This window comes from Trachurus trachurus (assembly GCF_905171665.1).
Source record: "Trachurus trachurus genome assembly, chromosome: 1".
Taxonomy (NCBI): domain Eukaryota; kingdom Metazoa; phylum Chordata; class Actinopteri; order Carangiformes; family Carangidae; genus Trachurus; species Trachurus trachurus.
The window spans coordinates 24,942,506-24,965,772 of record NC_139891.1 but is presented as its reverse complement, the minus strand read 5'-3'; the positions used below and the strand labels follow the sequence as shown (position 1 = coordinate 24,965,772).

Below are 23,267 nucleotides of genomic sequence, written 5' to 3'. Positions count from 1 at the left end.
CCTATTGTAATTTTTTAAGAAATTTTGCGACATTGCAAAATCCTGGAGGGTCTGTATAATGTCCTACAAAGAAAAAAGGGTAGAATATAAGTTATATTATATTGAGTATAGTAGTGACATGTGACAGACAACCTGTGTCATGCTACGGAATAACTTCTAATACATTCTATTGGTGGGAGGAGGGGGTTGTTCCTTTCCGATGAACAGGAAAAGTGGGTGTGGCTGTTTTTTTTTACACCAAGGAGTGTTTTGGATGAAAAGCTAATGCTTGCAATCAACTCAGAATCGTGAAAAACCCCTAGTTTGACCCCTCACAACTTACTTAAGGCCAAATTAAAAACTTCGGAATTTTTGAAAGTCTGGTTACAGGTAATTACCCCAACTACTTTTTTTAGGGGGTTTCCCACGGGAGTTGAATTTCAACTAACAGCTAAACTAGAAACACTGGTAACTGTTGGTTGTTTCAAACTCATTCAAATACTAAGATCGTGTTTGTGAGTGTACCATGATGCTAAACATCCAGTATGTCTTTTGGAATTTCGAGAGTAGGCCTAGCCTAAAATTCCATTGAGGCTCTGACCCTGTTGATTGCCAGCTAGTAGTGAAATTATCATAGAACCAATGATTTTGGTTGGATTTTTATAATTTTTTCACTGGAATGAGTATACTGTTTGCTGAAAATGATGACACATTGACTGATGTCATAACCTGGACCCATAGTTGATTGCCAATGAAGTAAAGATGAAAATATTGGGAAAAAGTGAGAAAACGCCTAATTTTTTTCCATAAAATTGATACAAAATCATGTAGAAATGTGTTTTAAGAGTTATTTTTTCAGTGGATGTTGTCACCACATGTGTTCTGTGTATCTGAAATGCATTCATTGACAGCCTACCCAGCCCACTGAGGATTTGAAGAAAAAAATCATTTTTTACAATTTCCTGTCGAAAAATAAAGGGTGCATACAGTGAAATGGCCACAATTTTTTTTCGCGATATTTCCGGCAGAGCAGACCCCTCAATTATTGTTCCTTAGTGTCAAAGTTAACAGAAAAAACACAAATAAAAAGTATAACGGACGATGTCAGGTTCAACCCATTTCCTTGAGCTTTTGAGCCTGTGGCTCCCTGACTACTTGTATCCTACAACCTTTATCCAATGAGGAGAGAGAACGGCATAAAGGGGCGGTCCTCTCTGTGTGTGCAGCCAAGGGATGCGCGTGAATGTGGTGACGTAGGGACGAGGGCGGGGACTGCTAACTCCATCGGCTGACAGGAAGTTAGCCAAAACGACCGGATCGCTTACTTCTGCTTTAATAACAGTGGGACACATATTATCTCACCTCATTACATTTAGTAATAAAAAAACTACTCATCACAACCACACTCTTGTTCAATTCTGTTCAAATACTTTATTCTAATATGACAAAACAGAGAAATAAAACAAGTCCAAGTTTTCTTTTGTAAAAATTATAACAGCATTTTTATTACAGTCTCCAACAAAATAGTCTTGAACAAGTCTGTTCAACATGAGCCAATCCCTCTTTCATCAAAAAAAAAAGAAAAAAAGTACACCTGTTTCCATCCAACAGGCCTGACTTACAGTAAGTCAGAGGTCAGCACTGAGTTTAGACAGCTCCTACTGAACTGTGGCTCCACAAGAGTAACAACAACACACAAAAAAAACCAGTGTCATGGTGACTTGGGTCAACTCGAGGGGAAGTGTTAAAGTGCTGAGACATTCAGAGGTATACAGAAGCGTTTCACAAGAGAAGTCGTGGTGCAACTTCAATGACAAAACAAAGCAAACAAATCAAAATGAGGATGTCGATGGTTTTTATTCAGCTATCAGAAGCAGACAACAGGTAATGAATGATACCTCTTTAGCAGAAAGGCACAGACGGTGGACTGAAGTCAACGTGCAGTCCCATTCAGAATCAAACCACAGTAGAGATGATTCTTTTAAAGCACACCTTCAGTCTCTGTGTGTGTGTGTGTGTTTTATTAAGTGTCGTCACGTGAGAGGAAAGCAGCAACTGTCTGATTGCTCACTGTGAGACTCACTTCCCTCCTCCTGACAAACCTGGTGTGTGTGTGTGTGTGTGTGTGTGTCTGTGTGAGGGTGTGAGTGGTTTACTTGTCCTTCTTCTCTCCCTGTTTCTGCATGTGCTTGCTGTACTGGTTGTCTGTGTTCAGCAGCTTGTCCCACCAGGTGAAGGTGGAGGCGTAGTTCCCAACGAAGTTCATGTGGTGGAAGTCGTGGAAACGCGCGCCGGCGTAGAACGGGATCAGGTGGAGCGGGTTGAGAGGGATGTCGTAACCGCTGACAGGAAGAAGAGGGACAGAAAGGAATAAGTTAATTCCCCTAACATTTAAAAATCATACAGGAAAGGACTCAGTATTTACAACAACCAGGAATAATTGTACATTGAAGCATTTTCCAACAAATGCTTTTTAGGTTGGATATAGAAATTAATCAAAAATGCCATTCATATACTGAAGATAAAATACATTTATTATGGTTCTTTCCTCCCAAGACAAAGGTAGCACCTACTTTTAAATAAGATGGCTAAATGCTATTTAAATTATAGAAAATAGTGAAAATTATGATTTTTTTTCTTTTGTATTGTTTTACCTCAACCTATTTTGTTTCTATAATATGTACTGTAACTTAATTTAGCTTATAACAATAACAACAATATAATAATAATAATAATAATAATAATAATAATAATAATAATAATAATAATAATAATAATAATAATAATAATAACAATTATTTCTATGCATATATTATGTTTATTGGGGTGTGCAAACGTTGTTTATACATACTTAAACTATTTAAAGAAAGCACTTTTGTGCTATTATCTATACAACCATATTGTATGAACTTGTCCCATGAATTATGAATGACTTCCCAGTTGTTTTTTAATCTCCTGCATACATCTGTATCTGTATATTTCCATATAAACATATTTACACAAAAGCATAATAATGAGTCTATATGATAAATGGGTTCAATCAGTTCAATCGCCTGCAGCAGTCAGACACTAACATCTGGTGTTCTCCTGCTCCCTCTAGTGGTCGACCTCACAACTTACTGACAAAGTTCATGTGCTGAGCAACGTGCAGGTTCACATGAACCGTCGTCTCACTGTGCATTGTTATGCAGTGATGCAAGTGTTACTCTTGCTCTGTTGCTACTTTGTTAGCTGCTGTCTTTTTGTCATAATAATCATCGTAATATGTAAAAGTCTGGGGAAAGAAATTATTATCGATATTGGTGAATTTGGAGGGGATTTAGTTCAGAGTCTTTTTGCAAAGGGGTAATAGGGAGAAGTTGTTACTGTGTCCTACCTGTGAACGTCGATGGTCTCCAGCAGGCGGAAAGCGACCCAGGCCCACAGGAAGAACACGTGGTTGCAGAAGATCATGATGCCAATGAAGAAACCAGCTCCCAGGATGAGGGTCTCAGCTGGGTGGGCGTACTCGGCCTGCATGCCAAACGGAGACTGAGGGAACAGCGGAGAGTCGACGGTCAGGTGTCACGATGTGTTTAAGTAGACGCATGCTTCCATGAAAACAAACTGTCACATGATTAATAAGTAACTGTGCCGTGAAGAGAGAGTAACCACCAGACCTCTGTGTGTTTGTGTTTATTCATCTTATCACTTGTCACTGTGTGTTTTACTCACAGTGAACTCGTGGTGCACTTTGTGGATGTATTTGTAGATCCTGCGGTGATGCAGCAGGCGGTGGAGGAAGTAGTGCCAGGTGTCTTCAACAACAGCACAACCAAAGCACTGAGCCAGGAGGAACGGCCTGGTGGAGGAAGGAGGAAGGAAAGAGGGGAAAACCGTTCGATTAAACCAAAATGCAACATGTAACAACACGGAACAAAATAAAAAAAGACGTACAACTTCAAGATACTATGTGATTATAACATAATAATGTTGAATCTGATTATATAATGTATTACATCCTATTTTTAAAGGGATAACGAGGAGTTTATATTTGGTTATATTAATGTGGATGAATCGAAGTTACCCACACTTCCATCCATTTCGGATAAATATATAGTTTTTTCTTTATCATTATTTTGTTATTATTATTAGTGGTCGGCTCGCCCAGCATTTCCTACTTTCGGTTTCACGGACGCTGCCCGGCGGGTCATGGGAATAACGCCGCCGAATCGCCGTTTATGGTCGGAACTACGACGGTATCTGATCGTCTTTGAACCTCCGACTTTCGATCTTGGTTAATGAAAACGTTCCTAGCAAATGTTTTTGCTTTCGCCTGTCTTGCGCTAGTCCAAGAATTACACCGTGCGTGCAGTGGCTCATGCGAAATGTAGTGTGAAAACACTTCGCTTTCCAAAACTTCTCGTTGTCCCTTTAATCTTTTTTTTTGCACATGAATCAACTTTCAATGTAGAACAAATATTCTATGTGATGTTTTAACATGTAGATATAATGGATAACATGTACAGTGATACGGGAAAATAAATATTATTATTCAAGGTGGAGTCAGGTATTACTGTAAATGTTCACTTGATCAAATGTAAATTAATTTATAACCTTTATATAATGATATTATTTCTGGAGGTTTTGTTGATATTCTGTCTCTTTCTGCTAAAATAAACTTAGTGAACTATAGATAGTCCATTTCTTTGTGGGGTAGAGAACTAACAAAATCAGCAAGGGATCAAATACTTATTTTCCCCTCTGTATGTGTCATTTTTGGACATGTTCAGAAATGTTCTGTACTGTACTATCACACTAACCAGCGGGGCATGGAGTCCCAGTCATACGGGATGTTGAAGAACTCGGTGAAGTAGTAAGTGCCGCAGATCAGAGGCAGCTGGATACAGAAGTGGTTGAAGAGCAGCATCTTGAAACACCTCCACTGTTTCTCCCAGGTCTCTGGCTTGTCCTGCAAGTGAGAGAAGGTTTATTTAGAGCAACTGTGACGACTCACACGGTAGAAATAAAAAAAATCATGTCCAACGATCGCACAACGCGCACACAAACCTGTTGGATCTTGTATTTCTGCATGAAGGGCAAGAACTGGAAGAGGAAACCGGGTACGCAGAAGAGGAAATAGATGAACTCGTGGACGATGAGCGACCCCCAGGTGGCAATCTGGAACTTGGTGTAGTTGTCCAGCATGTAGCCCCAGGCTTGTTCCAGGGAGGGCTGCAGGGGGTTTTCAGGCAGCACAGCGTCCACATACTCCACCGCGAGGTACGCTGAGCTCAAGATGTCTGCCGTGCCGTTCACTGCCATGATGGATTCCCCCGAGGTAACTGCACGCCTGGAGAGAAGACTGCAAAAACATAGACGCACTGTTACAAGTTATAATGTATTATAAGATTCTTCTCTTAGTTTCTTATTTAAAACTATAACATGAGAAAGAGGAAGGCAACAGAAACAGGCCTTAAAATTAAGAATGAGCTTACGAAAAATATAACTGGTATAATATGAGTTGATTTAACTTATTATATCAAAGAAAATGAATCAAAGAAAACATTAAAGTCACAGAAATGAACCATCAGTTTAAAAAAAAGTGAGGAAGGTTATGCTGCACATACAGTACATTACATAATTATTATGTAATGTATATGTGCAGCATAACCTTCCTCACTTTTTTATACACATGAGCTATTTAAGTTGATAAAGTCAATGTCAACATGCACTCATTACACTAAAAAAAGCAACATTATTTAAGGTAAAATGAAAATGACACAGGAAATACAACAAAGCATAACACAAAGGAATAAAGCTTTTGGATTATAAATTGACCATATACTCTCTGGATAATATGCAGTTTGATACAGTAATTATAGGCTACTTTAATCCTTATTTATAGATAGCATTTATAGGCTACCTTGTCCACGTTTTGGTTTTTTTTAACACTGGGTACAGATATCGTTTTACACAATGGCAGAGACGTAGTTGCCTATTCAGCTGCAAGTATTGATATATTGATATGAAAAACACTATTCAACTCAACCAATGCTACTTAACAAGACCAACAGAAATGCACTAAAAGCAAACTGTGTGCGCTAAAACATGTATACTTCAATGCTACAAGATGAAAATATATCGTACTTCTTCGGCGTATAAAACATCCCATTGCCTCTCTCTGCCACCTTAATATGTATAATTGTTATAATACAGTAATATAATAACAGTCATTTCTACACACTGTCCTGGATAAGTGGTTATAAAACCTGACTGTCTCAGATAGCAAAAGGCTAAGCTCTGTTTTACCTGGTCCCACAACTAAACACTCAACTTCCCGTCTCTATTCTCGGCTCTAATGTCTAAATAAGAAATAAAACTCCACCGCTGCGAAAGCACATTCTGCAAAAAATATGGAAATTATAGAGGAAAACATCGTCAAGTCTCTCACCTTCCGCGGATACGTCCTGTCCTGTCTACCTGAGCGAGAGGCGGACGGCCCCGGTGAAGTACAGAGCGATCCGATGATCCGATTGGCCGAGGGGAGAGGACGCTGACGTCGGGGGGCAGAGCGTCTCCTCTGATTGGTCCGCGGGATGGAGTGATGATAGTGAGACTGGAGGTTTCTACAGCAACAGCCAATCGGAGGCCAGATGTGCTTTCATAACGTTAGCGGGTGGTGAATGGAGTGTCTGAGGGAAGAGATGGGGTGGTTGGTCACTGGTCACACAACTTTTGAGTCATTATGCATTTGTCCTTCATCTTAAACTTACATGACAACAGACTGTTACCCCACGTGGACATGTTGTAGAAGAGCTGTTTACAATTTAAATGTGACCACTATGTACCTGAATGTAACAATAACAAATAAAGTAGCACTAAACTATTTATGTTTATCTCCTTATAAAAGGAAGGTAAACTTACATTAGCATTTATCAAATATTACATTTTAAATGCACTAATTCTTATATCATACAATTGCATCTATTGCATGAGGACACTAGTGCATTTTTTCTTCCTGTAATTGTTTATCTGTAGGTAACTTAAAACCAAATCAGTCAAATAACCTCAGTATTTACTAGGAAATAACAGAAGTACCACCTCACACCTGTTCTTTTGTACAGCACTTGGTTTAAATGCATTTCGCTGTTTTCTCACACTGCTGAAAACTTTTCTTTCTTTCTTTTTTTTCATTTAATACAAGAAACTAAAAAAAGTCAAATGTCAAAAATGAGCAGAATGACTGGAAAGGTGTCCAAATAAATACAATAGAATAAGTACAATACAACTTTCATCAGCAATTTGGCAAACAAAAAAAAAGTGATTTTAAAAGTTCTGTTTAAAGGACAAAATAAATTTGAGCAAGCAAATTACGCAAAATCTTGTTAACTCATTACAAAGGACACATTCTGGCATGTATCAAAAAAAGAAGAGACAAACTGTTTTACACTAGGCTATAATAAATAAGTTAATGTAAAATTATTAAAATATATCACACATTTCCATTTCCATTTCAATGTTTTACTGATTTGGCAAAGTTTTAAAAACAGATTATATCATTTCACAGCTTTAAATACAAGAAGCATATTTATTAATGATAATATAAAACAAATAATGAAACATTATTCAAAGTCATTAGCCTACATGACATTCCTCAATACACTGACAAGAAACAGCGATAACCAGTTACTAGTATAGCAGTTTTCAATATAGGAGCAGAGGGAAGAGAAAGAGACTGAAGAGAAACGAAAATCGAGAGTAGGTTTGGTCACTTTCCAGAGAGAGAGAGAGAGAGAGAGAGAGAGAACAGATTAGTAGAGTAATAAAGAGAGACAGAAAAGAAGAGACATATTAAAGTTGGCACATTCAAAGTACGTCAGGGTGTGCAGTAATTAATAGGGTTGCTACACCGAGGGAGAAGAGGGTCGGGGGGACCATGCAGTGAGTTCAGGCTGTTGTTGTCATTAGTGGTTACAACCACAGTGAAGACGGCTGCCAGGTGACAGTAAAGCACTGATACATCCAACCAGCAGCTCCTCCCTCTGTCTGTCACTGGTTTTGGCAACCAAAAAAAAGAAAAGAAAAAAGAAAAAGTAAAACGAGGCCTCTCCTCAAGCTTTACCAGAAGAGTGAGTACTCCAGTTTTCTTTTCGTTAAGAAGAAATGTACATTTTCTGCCACTGCTTCTCACATAGCTATTCTGGATTCATGCGGCCGAAACACTGATCTCAAATCAGTTCTCTATAGTGTTATTTCTTTATCCCAGAACGGCGGTTCAAGTCCAGCTTTATGTACTGTATGTATGTGTGTGTGTGTGTGTGTGCTCCGCCCAATAACAGTACTCTAGGCAATGACAAAAAGGTATAGGAGAAGAGGGGGGGAAGCAGGGGTTTTAAATTTGACATTCAGGCACTCGTTAAACAGCCACACTGCAACACTGTAAAAGGTCGAGGTCAGACAAGAGTGCGGTCATGCGGCGTCGGACCGGGCGTCACCACACAAGAGAACTCAGATGCGCACAAACACACGTGCTCACATATGCAAGCAACGGAGCACCTTTAAATGCAAGCGCACACACACACACACACAAACACACACACATACATACACACTCACTCAGACATACACACGCGAACGCACACATGTCTCAAGAGGATAAAAACGAAGGAGAAACAAAGATTTCAGTCCCGAGTGCTCGTTCTCTGCCGTCCTCTTTCCCCCGCAGATCACATCAGTGGTCTTCTTCCTCAGAGCTGCTTCGTGTTAACTTTAGTAACGTTAAAGTAACTCTGCAGCTCTTAGTAGCTTCATTTCAGTAGTGTTTCAATGGCACTGCATTGGTACAGTGGTGCTTCCAACTGGTTTCGTCCAGTCGCTGCTGCAGTCCTGCCAGGAGGGTGAACAACAAAACACCGGGTTCCCGATATTTGTTACAGCTCCCCCACCTCCCGTTCAGGTAAGTGCAAAAATCTTCAACATCATCCTCCTCCTCCTCCTCCTCATCATCATCATCATCATCATCAACAGTAACAACAACAATCTTGTTATTTCCTTCATCTGCGTCAGTGCCGGTGCTGATGCTGCCCCGACATCCAAGCATTTGGCGTCGTAAGACAGATCCAAGACCAGTATTCAGCAGGAGAATACATTCTGCTCCGAGTCAGTGGTGGGTGTCAAAAGCAGTCATAACGGCTTGTCAATCACAGTCACACCTGTAGTTAACAACAACAATAAACAAAGAAACAAAAAAGATTATCACTCGGATATATCACTGATATCATTTTAAGACACAGCAGCTGAAATAAATGTGGAAATAGAAGCGTGACGAGCAGGGCTGAACGATATGTTTGTATTTGTTAATTGTAATTGTAATATTTGCATTCGTTTTATGTCTTGGCCAGGCTTCCCTTGTCTCAATGGGAACGACCTGGTTAAATAAAGGCAAAATAAAATAAATAAATAAATAAAAATTTGCACCAGTGAATATTAGTCCAGTGAAAAAAATATGATATATATATATATATTATTATTTTGTGGGCCTTAATGCCAGGCCATTGTTGTAGCAGCTCAACACTTATTATTTATTATATTTATTATGTATTTATCAGTTGTGGTGCCACATTTTACCATTGTCAAAACAAAGCAGCTCCTGTGATTTGCATGATATTATAATAATGTAATTACTTGCTGTCTTTTTTTTAAGTTGATATCATGATGTCATTCTCTTCATCTTCCTATATGTTGTCTTTTATTTTGTTTAGCACCAATACCTGTATGTATGACCTCATCTCACTCTCTCAAGTTTTCCTCAAAGGTTAGCAGGTTTTTTTTTTAACTCTAAAATATCTGTCAGTATCAGCCCCCCCGCCCCAAAAACAGCCATCTCTACAATTTAAACCTGACTTATATGCCAAAATAAACCTCCAGTGCTGGATATATACTGTACATAAATATATTATATGATATTTTCCTGCCCACACACCGTCTCACATCAGACTAAAGATCAAGATACTGTCTCCTGAACAGCAGTAAGGCAGCAAGCGCTGGCTCAGCAGGATCTGATCTATTGCCTTCTGCGTCCCCTCGGTATCATTTGGTAAACATCCGGCTGCTGTGTTCAGTTCACTGACGCTACATTTCTCTACATGAGTCCTGGGACAGCGCTGGGCAATACAGCTGAAATCAGCTGTGAGAATATTTATTTTTAGTACTTTTTGGTGGATGTGTTTAACTTTTCAGATCAGACACAACAAAGAATTCAATAATTAATGTTAATTTTAATTTTTAATGATGGATTGGTTCGCAGCTACTGGAGTGAGCAACAGGACAGAGGCAGTAAATCATCCTGTCTCATCATGAGCGCAGTCAGAAGGAAGGAAGGAAGAACAAAGGGAAGGAAGGAAGGAAGGAAGGAAGGAAGGAAGGAAGGAAGGAAGGAAGGAAGGAAGGAAGGAAGGAAGGAAGGAAGGAAGGAAGGAAGGAAGGAAGGAAGGATGAAGGGAAGGAAGGAAGGAAGAAAGGAAGGCAGGAAGGACAAAGGGAAAGAAGGAAGGAAGAAAGGAAGAAAGGAAGGAAGGAAGAAAGGACAAAGGGAAAGAAGGAAGGAAGGAAGGAAGGAAGGAAGGCAGGAAGGACAAAGGGAAAGAAGGAAGGAAGGAAGGACGAAGTGAGAGATGGGAGGAAAGAAGGAAGGGAAAAAGGAAGGTAAGATAGATGGAGGGAACAGATTGGGTCAATTGGGTCAAAAAGGAAGGAAGAAGAAGTATGGACGAAGGGAACAAAGGAAGGACTGAAGGAAGGGAAAAGGAAGGAAAGAAAAATGGAGGGAAGGAACAGATTAGGTCAAGGAAGGAAGCAGAAGGACGGACGAAGGAAGGAAGGAAGGAAGGAACGAACGAACGAACGAACGAACGAAAGAAGGAAGGAAGGAAGGAAGGGAAAAAGGATTGTGGAAAGAAGGAAGGGAGAACGGAAGGAAGGAAAGAAGGAAGGATGGAGGAAGGGAACAGATTGGGTCGATTTGACCCAGAAGGACAACAGGAGGGTTAAATACACACTTCAGTGGTTTAACAGCGTACACATTCACACCTGCATAACTGCGTCCCGTGCTCATGCAGGCCGGCAGCAGCGTCCACTTGTCTGAGTTTGGGTTGTAGAACTCCACAGAGGCCAAGTTACAGCTGCCGTCGTCTCCTCCCACCACGTACAGTACGTTGTTCACAGCACAGACGCCTGAAAACACACACAGAATTAAAGATTCATGGACATCAAACAGGGGTTGAACAGAGGAACATCTCACACCTGGTGTCTTTCTCACCTGCGTTGCGTCGACACATGTTCATATCAGCTACTTGTCTCCAGGTGTTGGAGGCCGGATCGTAAACTTCACAACTCTTCCTCACCAACGGACCGTCATGCCCCCCCACAGCGTAGAGTAAACCTTTTAACACCCCCACACCTGAGCAGACATTAGACACATGGTCAATAATAATAATAATAATAATAATAATTGTGGCAATAGTCATTTTGTTAAAGGGATACTTCACCCAAAATAATCAAAGCAAGGAACAAACTTTCGGAGTCATCAAAACGCTTTTGGAGTTCCAGGGGGGGTCCGGCTGGCAACGGATTTTCATATAATGGCGGTGGTTCACTTTGAATCGTCCAAAACACACACTATGAAACATCCAGATACCTCCTTAATGCTCGTCCGTACTGACCCAAGTGTCCTGAAGCCGCGACATGAAAAAGTTGTTCGGAAAAATTGAATTTGATCTCTGTTTTTAGCCTGTTGATTTATCTGTTGATGTTTGTGCGCATGTGCGACATTTGCTGCGCTGAGATGTTCGTTCGTTGTTGTAAACCATTGGATGTCTGATGTAAACATGGAAGAACATCTCGCAGCAAATCTCACGCATGCACACAAACATCAACAGAGCCACTGGGAGCTACTACTACAACAACTTTTTCATGTGGCGGCTTCAGGGCACTCGGGTCAGTACAGACGAGCAGTATAGAGGTATTTGGATGTTTCATAGTGTGTGTTTTGGACAATTCAAAAGTGAGCACTATCCGCCGCCATTATGCGAAAATCTGTAGCCAGCCGGACACCCCCCCCCCCCCCCCCCCGGAATTCCAAAAGCGTTTTGATGACTCTGAAAGTTCTCCGAACCCTTCCTTGGCATGTCGGTGAGAAGAAAATTGGTGAATTATTGTTTTTGGGTGAAGTATCCCTTGTGTTTATACAATATGCTTCCTCTTCCTGACTCTTTAATGTCCTATAAATATATAATCTGTGTATCTTTGTACGGATTGACACTAAATACCTAAAGAACCATTTATCTATATTTTGCTGAACATTTTCAAGATTTCAAGAAGTAACCAACCACCGTGCTCGTAAGGTTACACGCACAGACACACACCTGCTCCACTGCGTCTTGTGCCCATCTCAGCGATGTAGCTCCATGAGTTGCTTTTTGGGTTGTAAGCTTCTACTGTGCTCAGACATTGCCTGGTCGCTCCGTCATAACCTCCAACTGCATAGAGGATTCCTGTAGAAACCACACACAGGGTTGTAATGCATAACTAAAGAATGAATCAACATAAGATAAATGCAATAGTAAAACAGCTGTACAGAATATGAACTGACAGAAACTTTGTTTTACAATGTTTTGATGCAAAGTACGTCTTTAACCAGTTTGGTATTTAAAATTTTGAGTTTTAATTGAGATTTCATTTTTTTCACTTGATAGATTTACATCCTCATTTTTTCGTTTCATATGTTGTCTTCTTTGTCAGGAATCAACGAGGTAGTTTGCTGAAGTATCTTTCATTTCATGTGTGAATGGAATTACGTTTTATAATGCATATGACGCATTATTCCTTTGGTTTTGTGAGTAATAATTTGGATTTACACCTTGCCATTTTAACTTGTTTTTCAGAGTTTGAAAGTTTTGAAATGGCAAAAAGAAAAATCATTAAGTATATGAAACATAATTATGACCAAACAGGGAAACTGCACTGGGGCTGAGGGAAATTACAATACTGACAGAATTAAATAACATAGCATCATATCAGCCTGAAAACCTCAAAAATAGTTTTATTATTAAATAGTTACATTATTATACATTCTATTTTCTGTTTTACTTTATTTACCACAAGGATACAGTATTATTATAGTGTTGGGTGTCTCTATTATTTTGTCCATCTCCATCACTCTATTTCAAAATGCTGCCTGCAGAACCAAAGTGGGAATTGTACTCACCATTTACGACACCCACTCCTACACTGCTGCGTCGAGTGCTCATGGGTAACACGTGGAACCACTCGTCTGTCTTAGTGTTGTAAACCTCGACCGTCGACAGACCTGCACACACACACAGACACAACAACACAGATCAAAAATACCACTAAAAATAAATCACACGTCGTCTTTACAACTCTCTCACAAACAACAACTGTACCCGTGCTGCCGTCGAAACCTCCCACAGCGTACAGCAGCCCGCTGAGCACAGCAGCTCCCAGCGTGGAGCGGCGGTCCTGCATGCTGCTCACGCTCGTCCAGCGGTCCATCATCGGGTCGTAACAGTCCACCGTCCGCACGCGCAGAGAACCGTTGAAGCCGCCGACTGCGTATACACATCCACCCACGTACACCACGCCTGGGGACGCCGACAGACAGAGGAACATTAAACATCAACGAACGTTTACAGGCAAAAAATGCAAAAAGAAAAATCATAAAGTGATGGTCGTGACTCGTAAACAGCTGAGAGGTCGAGGCCAAGGTCCGACCGACCTGAGAGTTTACACACCTCAAGTAACGAGCTACCAACGTCTGCTGCTGCTGCTGTGTCCCAGTTTAAGATGCATTTCTCTCTCTAAAAAAAAAGGTGAAAATCTAAAAAAGGCACTGAGGCCTGCTCTATTTTTATCTGCTGCTGAGAAATAGACTTTCTTTTTTAACCCGAATTTCAAAGGTATGGCTAGTGTATGTTCTTTGCAGGTATCAGTATCTCATGTTGTACGTCATCAGTCGCCAGAAAATATATATCAACAAAACTAGACCAGTGTAAAAGCAGTTAGAAGGACAAAATAATCAAAGCAGGGAACAAACTGCAGGGTTACAGGAAATATTTACACCCTATTCCCTATTTAAAGGGATACTTCACCCAAAATTGATAATTCCTCAATTTTCTACTCACCCTTATGCCAAGGAAGGGTTTGGAGAACTTTTGGAGACATCAAAATGCTCTTGGATTTCCAGGGGGGTCCGGCTGGCAATGGATTTTCATATAATGGCGGCAGATAGAGTTCACTTTTGAATTGTCTAAAACACACACTATGAAACATCCAAATACCTCCATACTGCTCGTCCGTACTGACCCAAGTGTCCTGAAGCCGCAACATGAAAAAGTTGTTCGGAAAAGATTAATTTGATCTCTGTTTTTAGCCTTGTTGTAGTAGTAGCTCCCAGTGGCTCTGTTGATGTTTGTGCGCATGCGCGAGATTTGCTGTGAGATGTTCGTTAGTCGTTGTAAACCATTAGATGTATGATGTAAACATGGAAGAACATCTAGCAGCAAATCTCACACATGCTGCAAGAGCCACTGGGAGCTACTGCTACATCAAGGCTAAAAACAGAGATCAAATCATTTTTTTCCAGACAACTTTTTCATGTGGCGGCTTCAGGACACTGGGGTCAGTACGGACGAGCAGTATGGAGGTATCTGGATGTTTCATAGTGTGTGTTTTGGACGATTCAAAAGTGCACTCTATCCGCCGCCATTATATGAAAATCCGTTGCCAGCCGGACCCCCCCTGGAACTCCAAAAGCGTTTTGATGACTCCAAAAGTTCTCCAAACCCTTCCTTGGCATGACGGTGAGTAGAAAATTGGTGAATTATCGATTTTGGGTGAAGTTTCCCTTTAATTGAAATGATCCAGTGACACACCTGGAAGTGTGTGATTTACCATCTGAATGAATCATTAGTTTTGGTGATACCAAATCGTAGTTATCTGGCCTTCAGGCCCCCTATGGACCCCCGTTCCTCAGAGGGTCCAGGTCCATAAATGTGATGTGATTTATGTTTTTGTTGATCAGGGTCTCCCACCTGCTCTGCACCTTCTGGTGGGGAGTTCAGCCACCTGGTACCATCGCTGCTCCTCAAAATCATAACATTCAACACTGCGGATAGCTTTGGGAGCCTGGCCTCCGACCACCACCATCACCTATAAAACCAAACCAGAACAGCAGCGTCATGACAACTGTAAATCAGGTGTTGTGTCTTCATTATGTTCTGATGTGGTGGATTGTGTTTCTGTACCTTAGGACAGCAGGCCGGAGTCCTCATGCGTGTGCGCGCCGTCTTCATCAGCGCTCTCTGGTCGGCTGGCAACAGGTGATACTTCATGGCTTCGATCAGGTAGTCTTTACACGCACTGCTATTCTTAATCAGAGACTCCTCTTCTACCCGCTGAAACAACCAACACAGAGAGAGAGAGAGAGAGAGGAGGGAGCCATTCAGCAGGCAGGATTTACAAAATGCTTCAGTGTGACTCTGACTCAGCAGCTCTTTACTGTTGTGACATATTTGAACTAAAAGAAGCAAATCAAACTAAGAATTTATTCTGCATCACGAACAAAAAAATTGAAGCACGACCCCAGTTCTTACAGAGTAAAGGGCCGCATCGAGTAAAACAAACCTGAGCATATAAGGTTTTGTATATTTAAAGAATAAAGTCATAATATCTTGGGGGGAAGAAACTAATATAAAGTTATAGTATTTCAAAAGGGGAAAGTTACAGAGGAAACTGAGGGGTGTGGTGGGCCCTCCTCTGAAGTTACAGTATGCTTAAGCATATATTTCACATAATAATATTCTGCACAAACAGCAGCTGCCAGTGACTGTTCTTCCTCCTGTTTAATTGGGGTTTGTCTCTTGAGCTTTTACATGTTTAATTCTCATAATATCCCAAAAGTTTTTTCTTGAAATATATTGACTTTTTTTGGGGTAATATTATTATTTTATTCTCAAGATGTCAGATTTGATTTTTAGTTCTAACACACTGTTGTAAGAATTGCTAAAAAAGTGCAGCCACGTATTCGAACCACCTAAGGGTTGTTTAGTTGGCAATAGAAGGAAATCAGTCAACAACAACACACACAAAGAGCGTCCTCATCACAACAACCTGTCGTCTGTGAGAGAGAGGATCCATAAAATTCACCCTGTGGATGTCAAATTAACAAACACATCTGCTCTGCTTGTAACTAGCTGTTGTAGCTCCTCTCATACCCCAACAGTAACAATAGGGATGTGATTAAATATTAAAATCCTGATACTGGTACTACTTCACTTTACAATATGGAAATTATTATCCTTCAAAAATATTCTCTTGCACACTGTGCATTGTTTTGTTTTATTTTGTTGTACTTTTTTTTCTTCTTACTGGAATTTGTTCTTTAAATGTTCCTTTTTTTTTAAGTCATATAGTACATTTCTACTACAGTATATCAATATAGACCATAATATGCACAAACTGTGGAGATGATAGTCAAGCTTTTCACATTAAGTTGTATGAACTGCCTCTATGTGTGTTACATTTACATTTTTGAGGGAAAACAACCAGTCACTGGGGAATGACTATACTATCTATTTGGACAAATCATTGCTTAGTTCTGTCCGAGTTAAAAAGAGAAATATTGACATTTGAGGCAATCTATATCCGCAATTGATTACAGACAAAAGACAAAGAAAACTACACATCTGAGAATATAAACCAGCAGAGTAGCTTCAGACCTCCAACTCATTTTGAATTTACTTTTTTTCCATGTTGTAAATATTAAATTACATACTTCCCGGTTAGTGTAGGAAAAGACATCACCTTTTGTTTTTTGCAACGTAATCTCTGATTCAACAAAAGCAGTGAAAACTAGTTTTACCACATCTGTAACTGGAGATGTAGCAACATTACAGCTCAGACATCTTGAACAGCAGTGATGGTCACCTTGACTGTGATCTAGCCACAGACCTGAACCACACTTAAGAGACGTTATGTTGCCCCTTACCATTAAAAAAAAGGGTCCAACACAAGCATGCAGATGCAGCCCCTCATACCTGCACTAGGTACTCTCTGGAGAGAAGCGGCAGACGAACGTGCTCCATCAGGTGAGCCAAGTGTTCCTGGCGGACATCTTTGTCATGGTTGACCCAGGCTATCACCGCTTCAAAAACCTACACAAGAATTAACACAAACACCTTCAACACATCACAGCCAAAACAAAATAAAACACTTAATCTGGTCCAGAGTGTTTGATATACTGAGCAGTGTGTGTGTGTGTGTGTGTGTGTGTGTGTGTGTGTGTGTGTGTGTGTGTGTGTGTGTGTGTGTGTGTGTGTGTGTGTGTGTGTGTGTGTGTGTGTGTGTGTGTGCATATGTGTACCTTCTCTTCTGTGGGGATGGTGAGCTTGTCGCTGGCGATGAGGCTGGACACCTGCTCCATGCCCAGATTTAGGAACTCTTCACTCCCGACTACCTCAGTAAAGTGTTGCTCTGTCAGCAAAAACAAATTAAAAACATAATGATTGCAGGTAAACACAGTTTTAGTTTCTCATTTCTGTTCTTATTCTGTCTCATCCCACAGTGCCCCACATCATCTGACCAGGACACAACCACACACACACATCTGCTTTAGTGGAGCGATGAAAAAACATTACATATACAAAAACAGAGTCTGTGCACGCACAAACCTGCATAGCTGTTTGCCTGTGCGAGGAGCTGAGAGCAGGCGTGGAGGTCAGCGAAGGCTCGTATTCCCAGACAGTTGGACGGATGAAGCTGAGAGCTGAGGAACTCACAACAAGCCTTTTTGACCTCGTTCAGCTGGAGCAGGCCCGCTGCAGGGAGCAACGCCTGTCACACACAAACACACACACAGAGTATCCTGTATAAAGTGATAGTCTTGGTACAGCATCACACTTAGAGAAGTTCAATCATCCAAAATAGCTGCTACAGTTTCCCAGAGAAAACCACTTTGTTAATAAAGTGTACAGTAAATAACAGCAGTAACACAATCCTTTTAGTTTTGTTTTCATTTTTTTTGCCCATTGGTAAATCAAGTATTTAAAGGGATAGTTCAACATTTTGGCAAATTGTCCCATTGCCATAATCCCTATAGTTTTAGGAGTAATAGTACTTGTCGGTGCAAGTTATTTTTAGAATGGCGGAGCAGAGCCGCGAGCTGCTCAGAGCTACGCTACGGAGGCTCATAATGACCAAATGTTTTCTCAATGTGTCTCAATACCAGGAAAGTATTATCATGTTGATAAAGAATGCAGAAAGTGACCATGGTAATACACAAGATTGGTTATGAAGTAACACTAGAAGGAAGGTGATACCTGGAAAACATAGTCTTAAAGGGATAGTTCACGCAAAATTCAAATTTTACTCATTATCTACTCACCCTCATGTCGACTAAGGGCTGGGAGAAGTTTCAGAGTCCTCCGTGCCTTCTCGGAGTTACAGCGGGGCTCCGTGCAGCACTGCATGTCCATATACGTAACGGTTGCGAACTGGGCTCACTTTTCTTCGTCCAAAAAGACACACCAAAAGCATCCAAATACCTCCATAGTGCTTGTCTGTAATGTCCCTCTTGTATTGAAGCCCCAACATGAGAAATTGTTCTGAAAAAATTAAATAAGTATATGTTTTAAGCTTGTTTGTAGCGGAAGCTCCCAGTGTCGCGCTGCCGGAATCTCGCGCGATTTGCAGAGCCGTGAACTGGGTGTCAATGCAAATCATACGAGATTTGATGATTTGCTGGGAGCTTCCGCTACAAACAAGCTTAAAACATATACTTATTTAATTTTTTTCAGAACAATTTCTCATGTTGGGGCTTCAATACAAGAGGGACATTACAGACGCAACCGTCATACGGACATGCAGTGCTGCACGGAGCCCCGCTGTAACTCAGAGAAGGCACGGAGGACTCTGAAACGTCTCCCAGCCCTTAGTCGACATGAGGGTGAGTAGATAATGAGTGAAATTTGAATTTTCGGTGAACTATCCCTTTAAGAATATGTTTTCCAGGTATCACCTTTAAAACTGACTTATCAGGTTTTTGAACAGGCTGCCAGGGAAATCTGAAAACTGACCAGCTCCATATCAACTAGGTTTTTAACAGCTGACAACAACAAAAAAAAGGTTTAATAGCAATTAACCCATAGAAATTTGCAGTAAATGTATTATACCAAGATTTTTGTTAAAAACGAATAGTTAGTGCGGGAATATACACATGTGTGTTTACCTGCACGTTATCTTCTGTGACCTGTATCTCTGCTGTGTAGATGTAGTCCACCAGCAGGCCCAGAGTCCAACCATCCATCTCCTTTATCCTCACTCGTTTCGCCCTACTTTCTGCCATCTCCCCTGTTAGTGCACATACAAAGTATTAAAAATAAGGAAAAAAAAACAAGCAAGAAAAGAAAAATCCTCTGCCAGATGTCATGCAGCAAAGGACTTAGGATCGTTCTTACCTGTGAACATAGCGTGGAAGTAAGGGCTCCCTGCAGCCAGAACCACTCTGTGAGCCGCTATTTCTACATCCTCCGCCACTATGGTCACATCACACAAAAGGTTCTGGCTGTATTGGCATCCAGGATGTGGACGGAGAGAAAGGAAATACATCCAGTTAGTTGGGGGTTGAAAAGTGGGACAACAAAGGATCTATAGATGACGAGATTAGGTGTATCGTGTATCACCTGCGCAGCTCGTTCATGACTCTGAACGCCTTCCTCATGTGCCGGTGGTTGAAAGTGACTGGACCTTGCCTCTCGACTCCATCTTCTTTGTCCAGACTGTGTGGACAAAGCCTAGTGCACCTGAGAGAGGGACAGCGCAGATTAAGCAAACACAAACATGAACATAATAATAGTCCAGACAGAGAGTGCTATGACAGGACAGATAGAAATAACAAATGATATGACGTGTAAGGACTTCTTGGGGAGTAATCTCGGGGATACACCACAGCAGACGTTGTGTTTAAAGTGCCATCAACTCTTTAAAAGCTGGTTTCATTGAACCCTGGTGGTTGCATCTGTTTCACCAACGAGAGCTGGTTCATCTGTTGGCAAGGAGGAACCGTAGCAAATACTGTTGCTTTGGATACCTGGAGTTCAATATTTGGTTTCACTGATTTACAACAGTGGTTAAAGGATTTCCTCTGCCGGACTACATTAAACATATACACTCTCAGAGGGCAATTTATTAGGTCCAAGCTGGATCATCAATCAGGCAAATAAGGCAACTACCTTGGGAACCCAGACCTACAGGTTCACTGTCTGTCGGTAAATTGATTTATCGTTTATATGTTCAAATCAACTACAGCCAGACCTATGTTATTATTATTAGCCAGTTTTGTTGTTGGCCCTGCATGCCATTTAAGATATTAATTATTAGTTTATATCGGCCTCACGTACAATTCACTGATAAAATGCTGTTGAATGAATCAAACGACTTATTGACTAATTGAAACTCATTTCTGGGTCAAACTGTCATATACAGTCCCTCAGGTGTTCTGTTCTGTATTTAATGGTAACTTGAAACAGCAGAGGACGAACAGATAGGAGCCTTGCAACAGTCTTTTCAGCCCTTGGACCTTCGAAACAGGTTAATTCAATCATATGTGAGCAACACCTGCACAATCTAATACACTTTCATACACCAGCTGTGCAACAAATTAACCTTTATGAAGCTCACTATGCAATATACAGTGCAGTAAATCTAAATCTGTAGATGCTGCACATCTTAAGTGCGTTAAACTAGACAAACACATCCTGCTCCTTTACTTAGGTAATAAAACAATAAAAAATAATCCATTACAATTCAAGTAACTTCATTAGATTGTTAATACTGATGCATCAAGTAGCCCTTTACTGTTGAAGCTGATTACTACTTTATATATTGTTAAATATATAAAGTTGCCAGTGGTTGCTTCCTGTCTTCCCGTCATCCTGTGATGATCTTGGGCATCGTACTACACAGATTTCTTTATTATTTCATTGTTTGTCTCTCCTCTTATCTAAGCTTTTGCATTTTTTTTTGTTGAAACATTGGATTAAGGCCCAGGTATGGATTATTTTCATGATAGAATAATCTCCTGGTTATTTTCTGGATTAATCATTAGTCATTGAACATTTAGTCTAGGGGGTTTATAAAATGTCTGAAAAACATGGAAACGTTCCCTCCCACGTTTAAATGTTCAGATGTCTTGTTTTGACCTATAATCCAAGACCCAACAATACTGAGTTTAAATTGACATAAAATAGAGACATCATCTGACAGACTAGAAACAGGATTTTAGGGGCATTTTCTTAAAAAAAAAAAATGTACACAAACGATTGACTTTGACCATGACCATCTATTCTTTAATCTATTGACCTATTATTGCAGCTGTTCACTGAATGATTTCAGTTTGGGAACCACTGGTCTCATATTTAAGAATAAACCCATCCCACCTATGGGACCCTTTCTGACACTTAAATTTTAAAGCATTACCTTGAAAATAAGACCAGGTTTATGACTGAAGGGCAATAATCTTCTTATTCTTCTTATTTATCTCTTATTTCTTATATTCTAAGACAGAAATGTGGTGTATCAGGGCTCCAGACTAAACAATGGCCTCTAACTTAAAATTTTAGGAGCGCAAGTTTTTGGGGTGCACACCATAAATAGACTTGCGAAGCCAAAATTCACATTTCCTTTTAATTCATGATCCTCACACACATTGCCCTGCCACCTGTAATGACAGATTTCAGATCCTTTGAGTCGGCCATCACCAGTATTAAAAAACTTACTGGTTGCATTATGCGCAAGTAGCCTAAATGAAAAATGTACTTGCACTGACTCAAATCAAATTTTAGGGGCAAAATGTCCCCATTTAGGAGCAGTCTGGAGCCCTGTGTATCAAATCAAATATGTTTGTATGTGAAATCTGCAACAACAACAAAAATGCAATAAATGCATTGGAGTAAATAGTACTGTATACTGTATCTGCCTCTGAAGAGTAGCCTACAGAAAATGCAAATACTTAGGTTAAGTACAAGTACTTCAAAATTGTTTCTCTCCATCACCTGTCTGTCATAACAAAATCACCCAACACTTACAAATAATTATGTTTTCCTATGGCAAGAAATTCACGTGTCCCTTGTTTTCTGTCACAAACACACCCACACACACATGGTGGCTCCATAGCAGTGAACGAACACACACACACACACACACACACACACACACACACACACACACACACACACACACACACACACACACACACCCTCTGTGCTGCAAAACAAAACACCTCCGTTATCCCACCACCACCAGCACCACCAGCAAGAACCAGCTCTTCCTCCAGCCTAGTGTTTCCCCCCGGCATGCGATGCACCGACAAAGGCTCGGTGTCAGTCAGTCAGTACGACCACCACCCCCCACCCCCCACTCCCACCCGGACCACCCCATCCATCCATCCATCCGTCCATCCCAGCGGTCAGTGGAGCAGCAGCCACGCCGGGCTGGCTGGCCGGCTGGCCGCTGTCTCTGTCAATGCGGCACCATCAGTCAAAGCAGCAGCAGCAGCAGCAGCAGCAGCAGCAGCAGCAGCCACTGGGAAACGTCAACACACACACACACTCACGCACGCACACAGTCATGCACACACACACACACACACACTAACACAGGGTTTATTGCACTTACAGCGGATGACTGTCCATGATCCCGGTGTTTTTCAGAGGCGGAACACTTGGCCCAGCGGCATGCACCATTCCATATCCACGGTGTCGTCTATAATAATGGCTCTAAAATTCAAGCGTGAATCACGGCGACCACCATCCGTCCAGAGGCGGCGGAGAGACGGGCTGACGGCAGCAGCCCGATCACAGCAGCCAGCAGCTTCATGTACAAAAAAGAAAAAGAAAAAAAGGAAAAAACACACACACACACACACAGCTCCGACCGACTGCGGTGACTCTCTCTCTCTCTCTCCCCGTTACAACAAACACGTTGCGATTCAACCCGGCTGTTGTACCCAGCGGACTGCTCCCTCCTGTCGGCCACAGACACTGGAAAAAACACCGCACAGGGACTCACACACACACACACACACACAACAGCCTCCGTGTCAAATATAGTAGGCTATATGGGGTGGGCTTATTTTGATTTCATAGCAACCCCCTCACCCACACACCCACTCCTGTATTTCCTCCTGGCTGGGTGTCTATGGGGTGCGAGAGGCAGACGGACAAGGCTACCTG

General features: G+C 41.1%; 2 protein-coding genes across 2 annotated transcripts; both read right to left on the bottom strand.

The window, feature by feature from the left end:
• Positions 1–1,385: 1,385 nt before the first annotated feature.
• msmo1 (methylsterol monooxygenase 1) lies at positions 1,386–6,447 on the bottom strand. Its single transcript, XM_083977041.1, has 6 exons — positions 6,413–6,447; positions 5,029–5,323; positions 4,782–4,930; positions 3,694–3,820; positions 3,356–3,510; positions 1,386–2,321 (listed from the first exon to the last, which is right to left on the bottom strand). The coding sequence occupies exons 2-6, from the start codon at positions 5,281–5,283 to the stop codon at positions 2,132–2,134; spliced, it is 876 nt and encodes a 291-aa protein (XP_083833167.1). The 5' UTR covers positions 5,284–5,323; positions 6,413–6,447; the 3' UTR covers positions 1,386–2,131.
• Positions 6,448–7,356: 909 nt separating this feature from the next.
• Positions 7,357–23,221, bottom strand: klhl2 (kelch-like family member 2). Its single transcript, XM_083973828.1, has 15 exons — positions 22,711–23,221; positions 19,719–19,838; positions 19,494–19,600; positions 19,265–19,386; positions 17,709–17,871; positions 17,402–17,511; positions 17,076–17,192; positions 15,285–15,434; positions 15,072–15,189; positions 13,425–13,622; positions 13,226–13,327; positions 12,384–12,512; positions 11,279–11,419; positions 11,050–11,193; positions 7,357–9,173 (listed from the first exon to the last, which is right to left on the bottom strand). The coding sequence occupies exons 1-15, from the start codon at positions 22,776–22,778 to the stop codon at positions 9,145–9,147; spliced, it is 1,818 nt and encodes a 605-aa protein (XP_083829954.1). The 5' UTR covers positions 22,779–23,221; the 3' UTR covers positions 7,357–9,144.
• Positions 23,222–23,267: the final 46 nt, after the last annotated feature.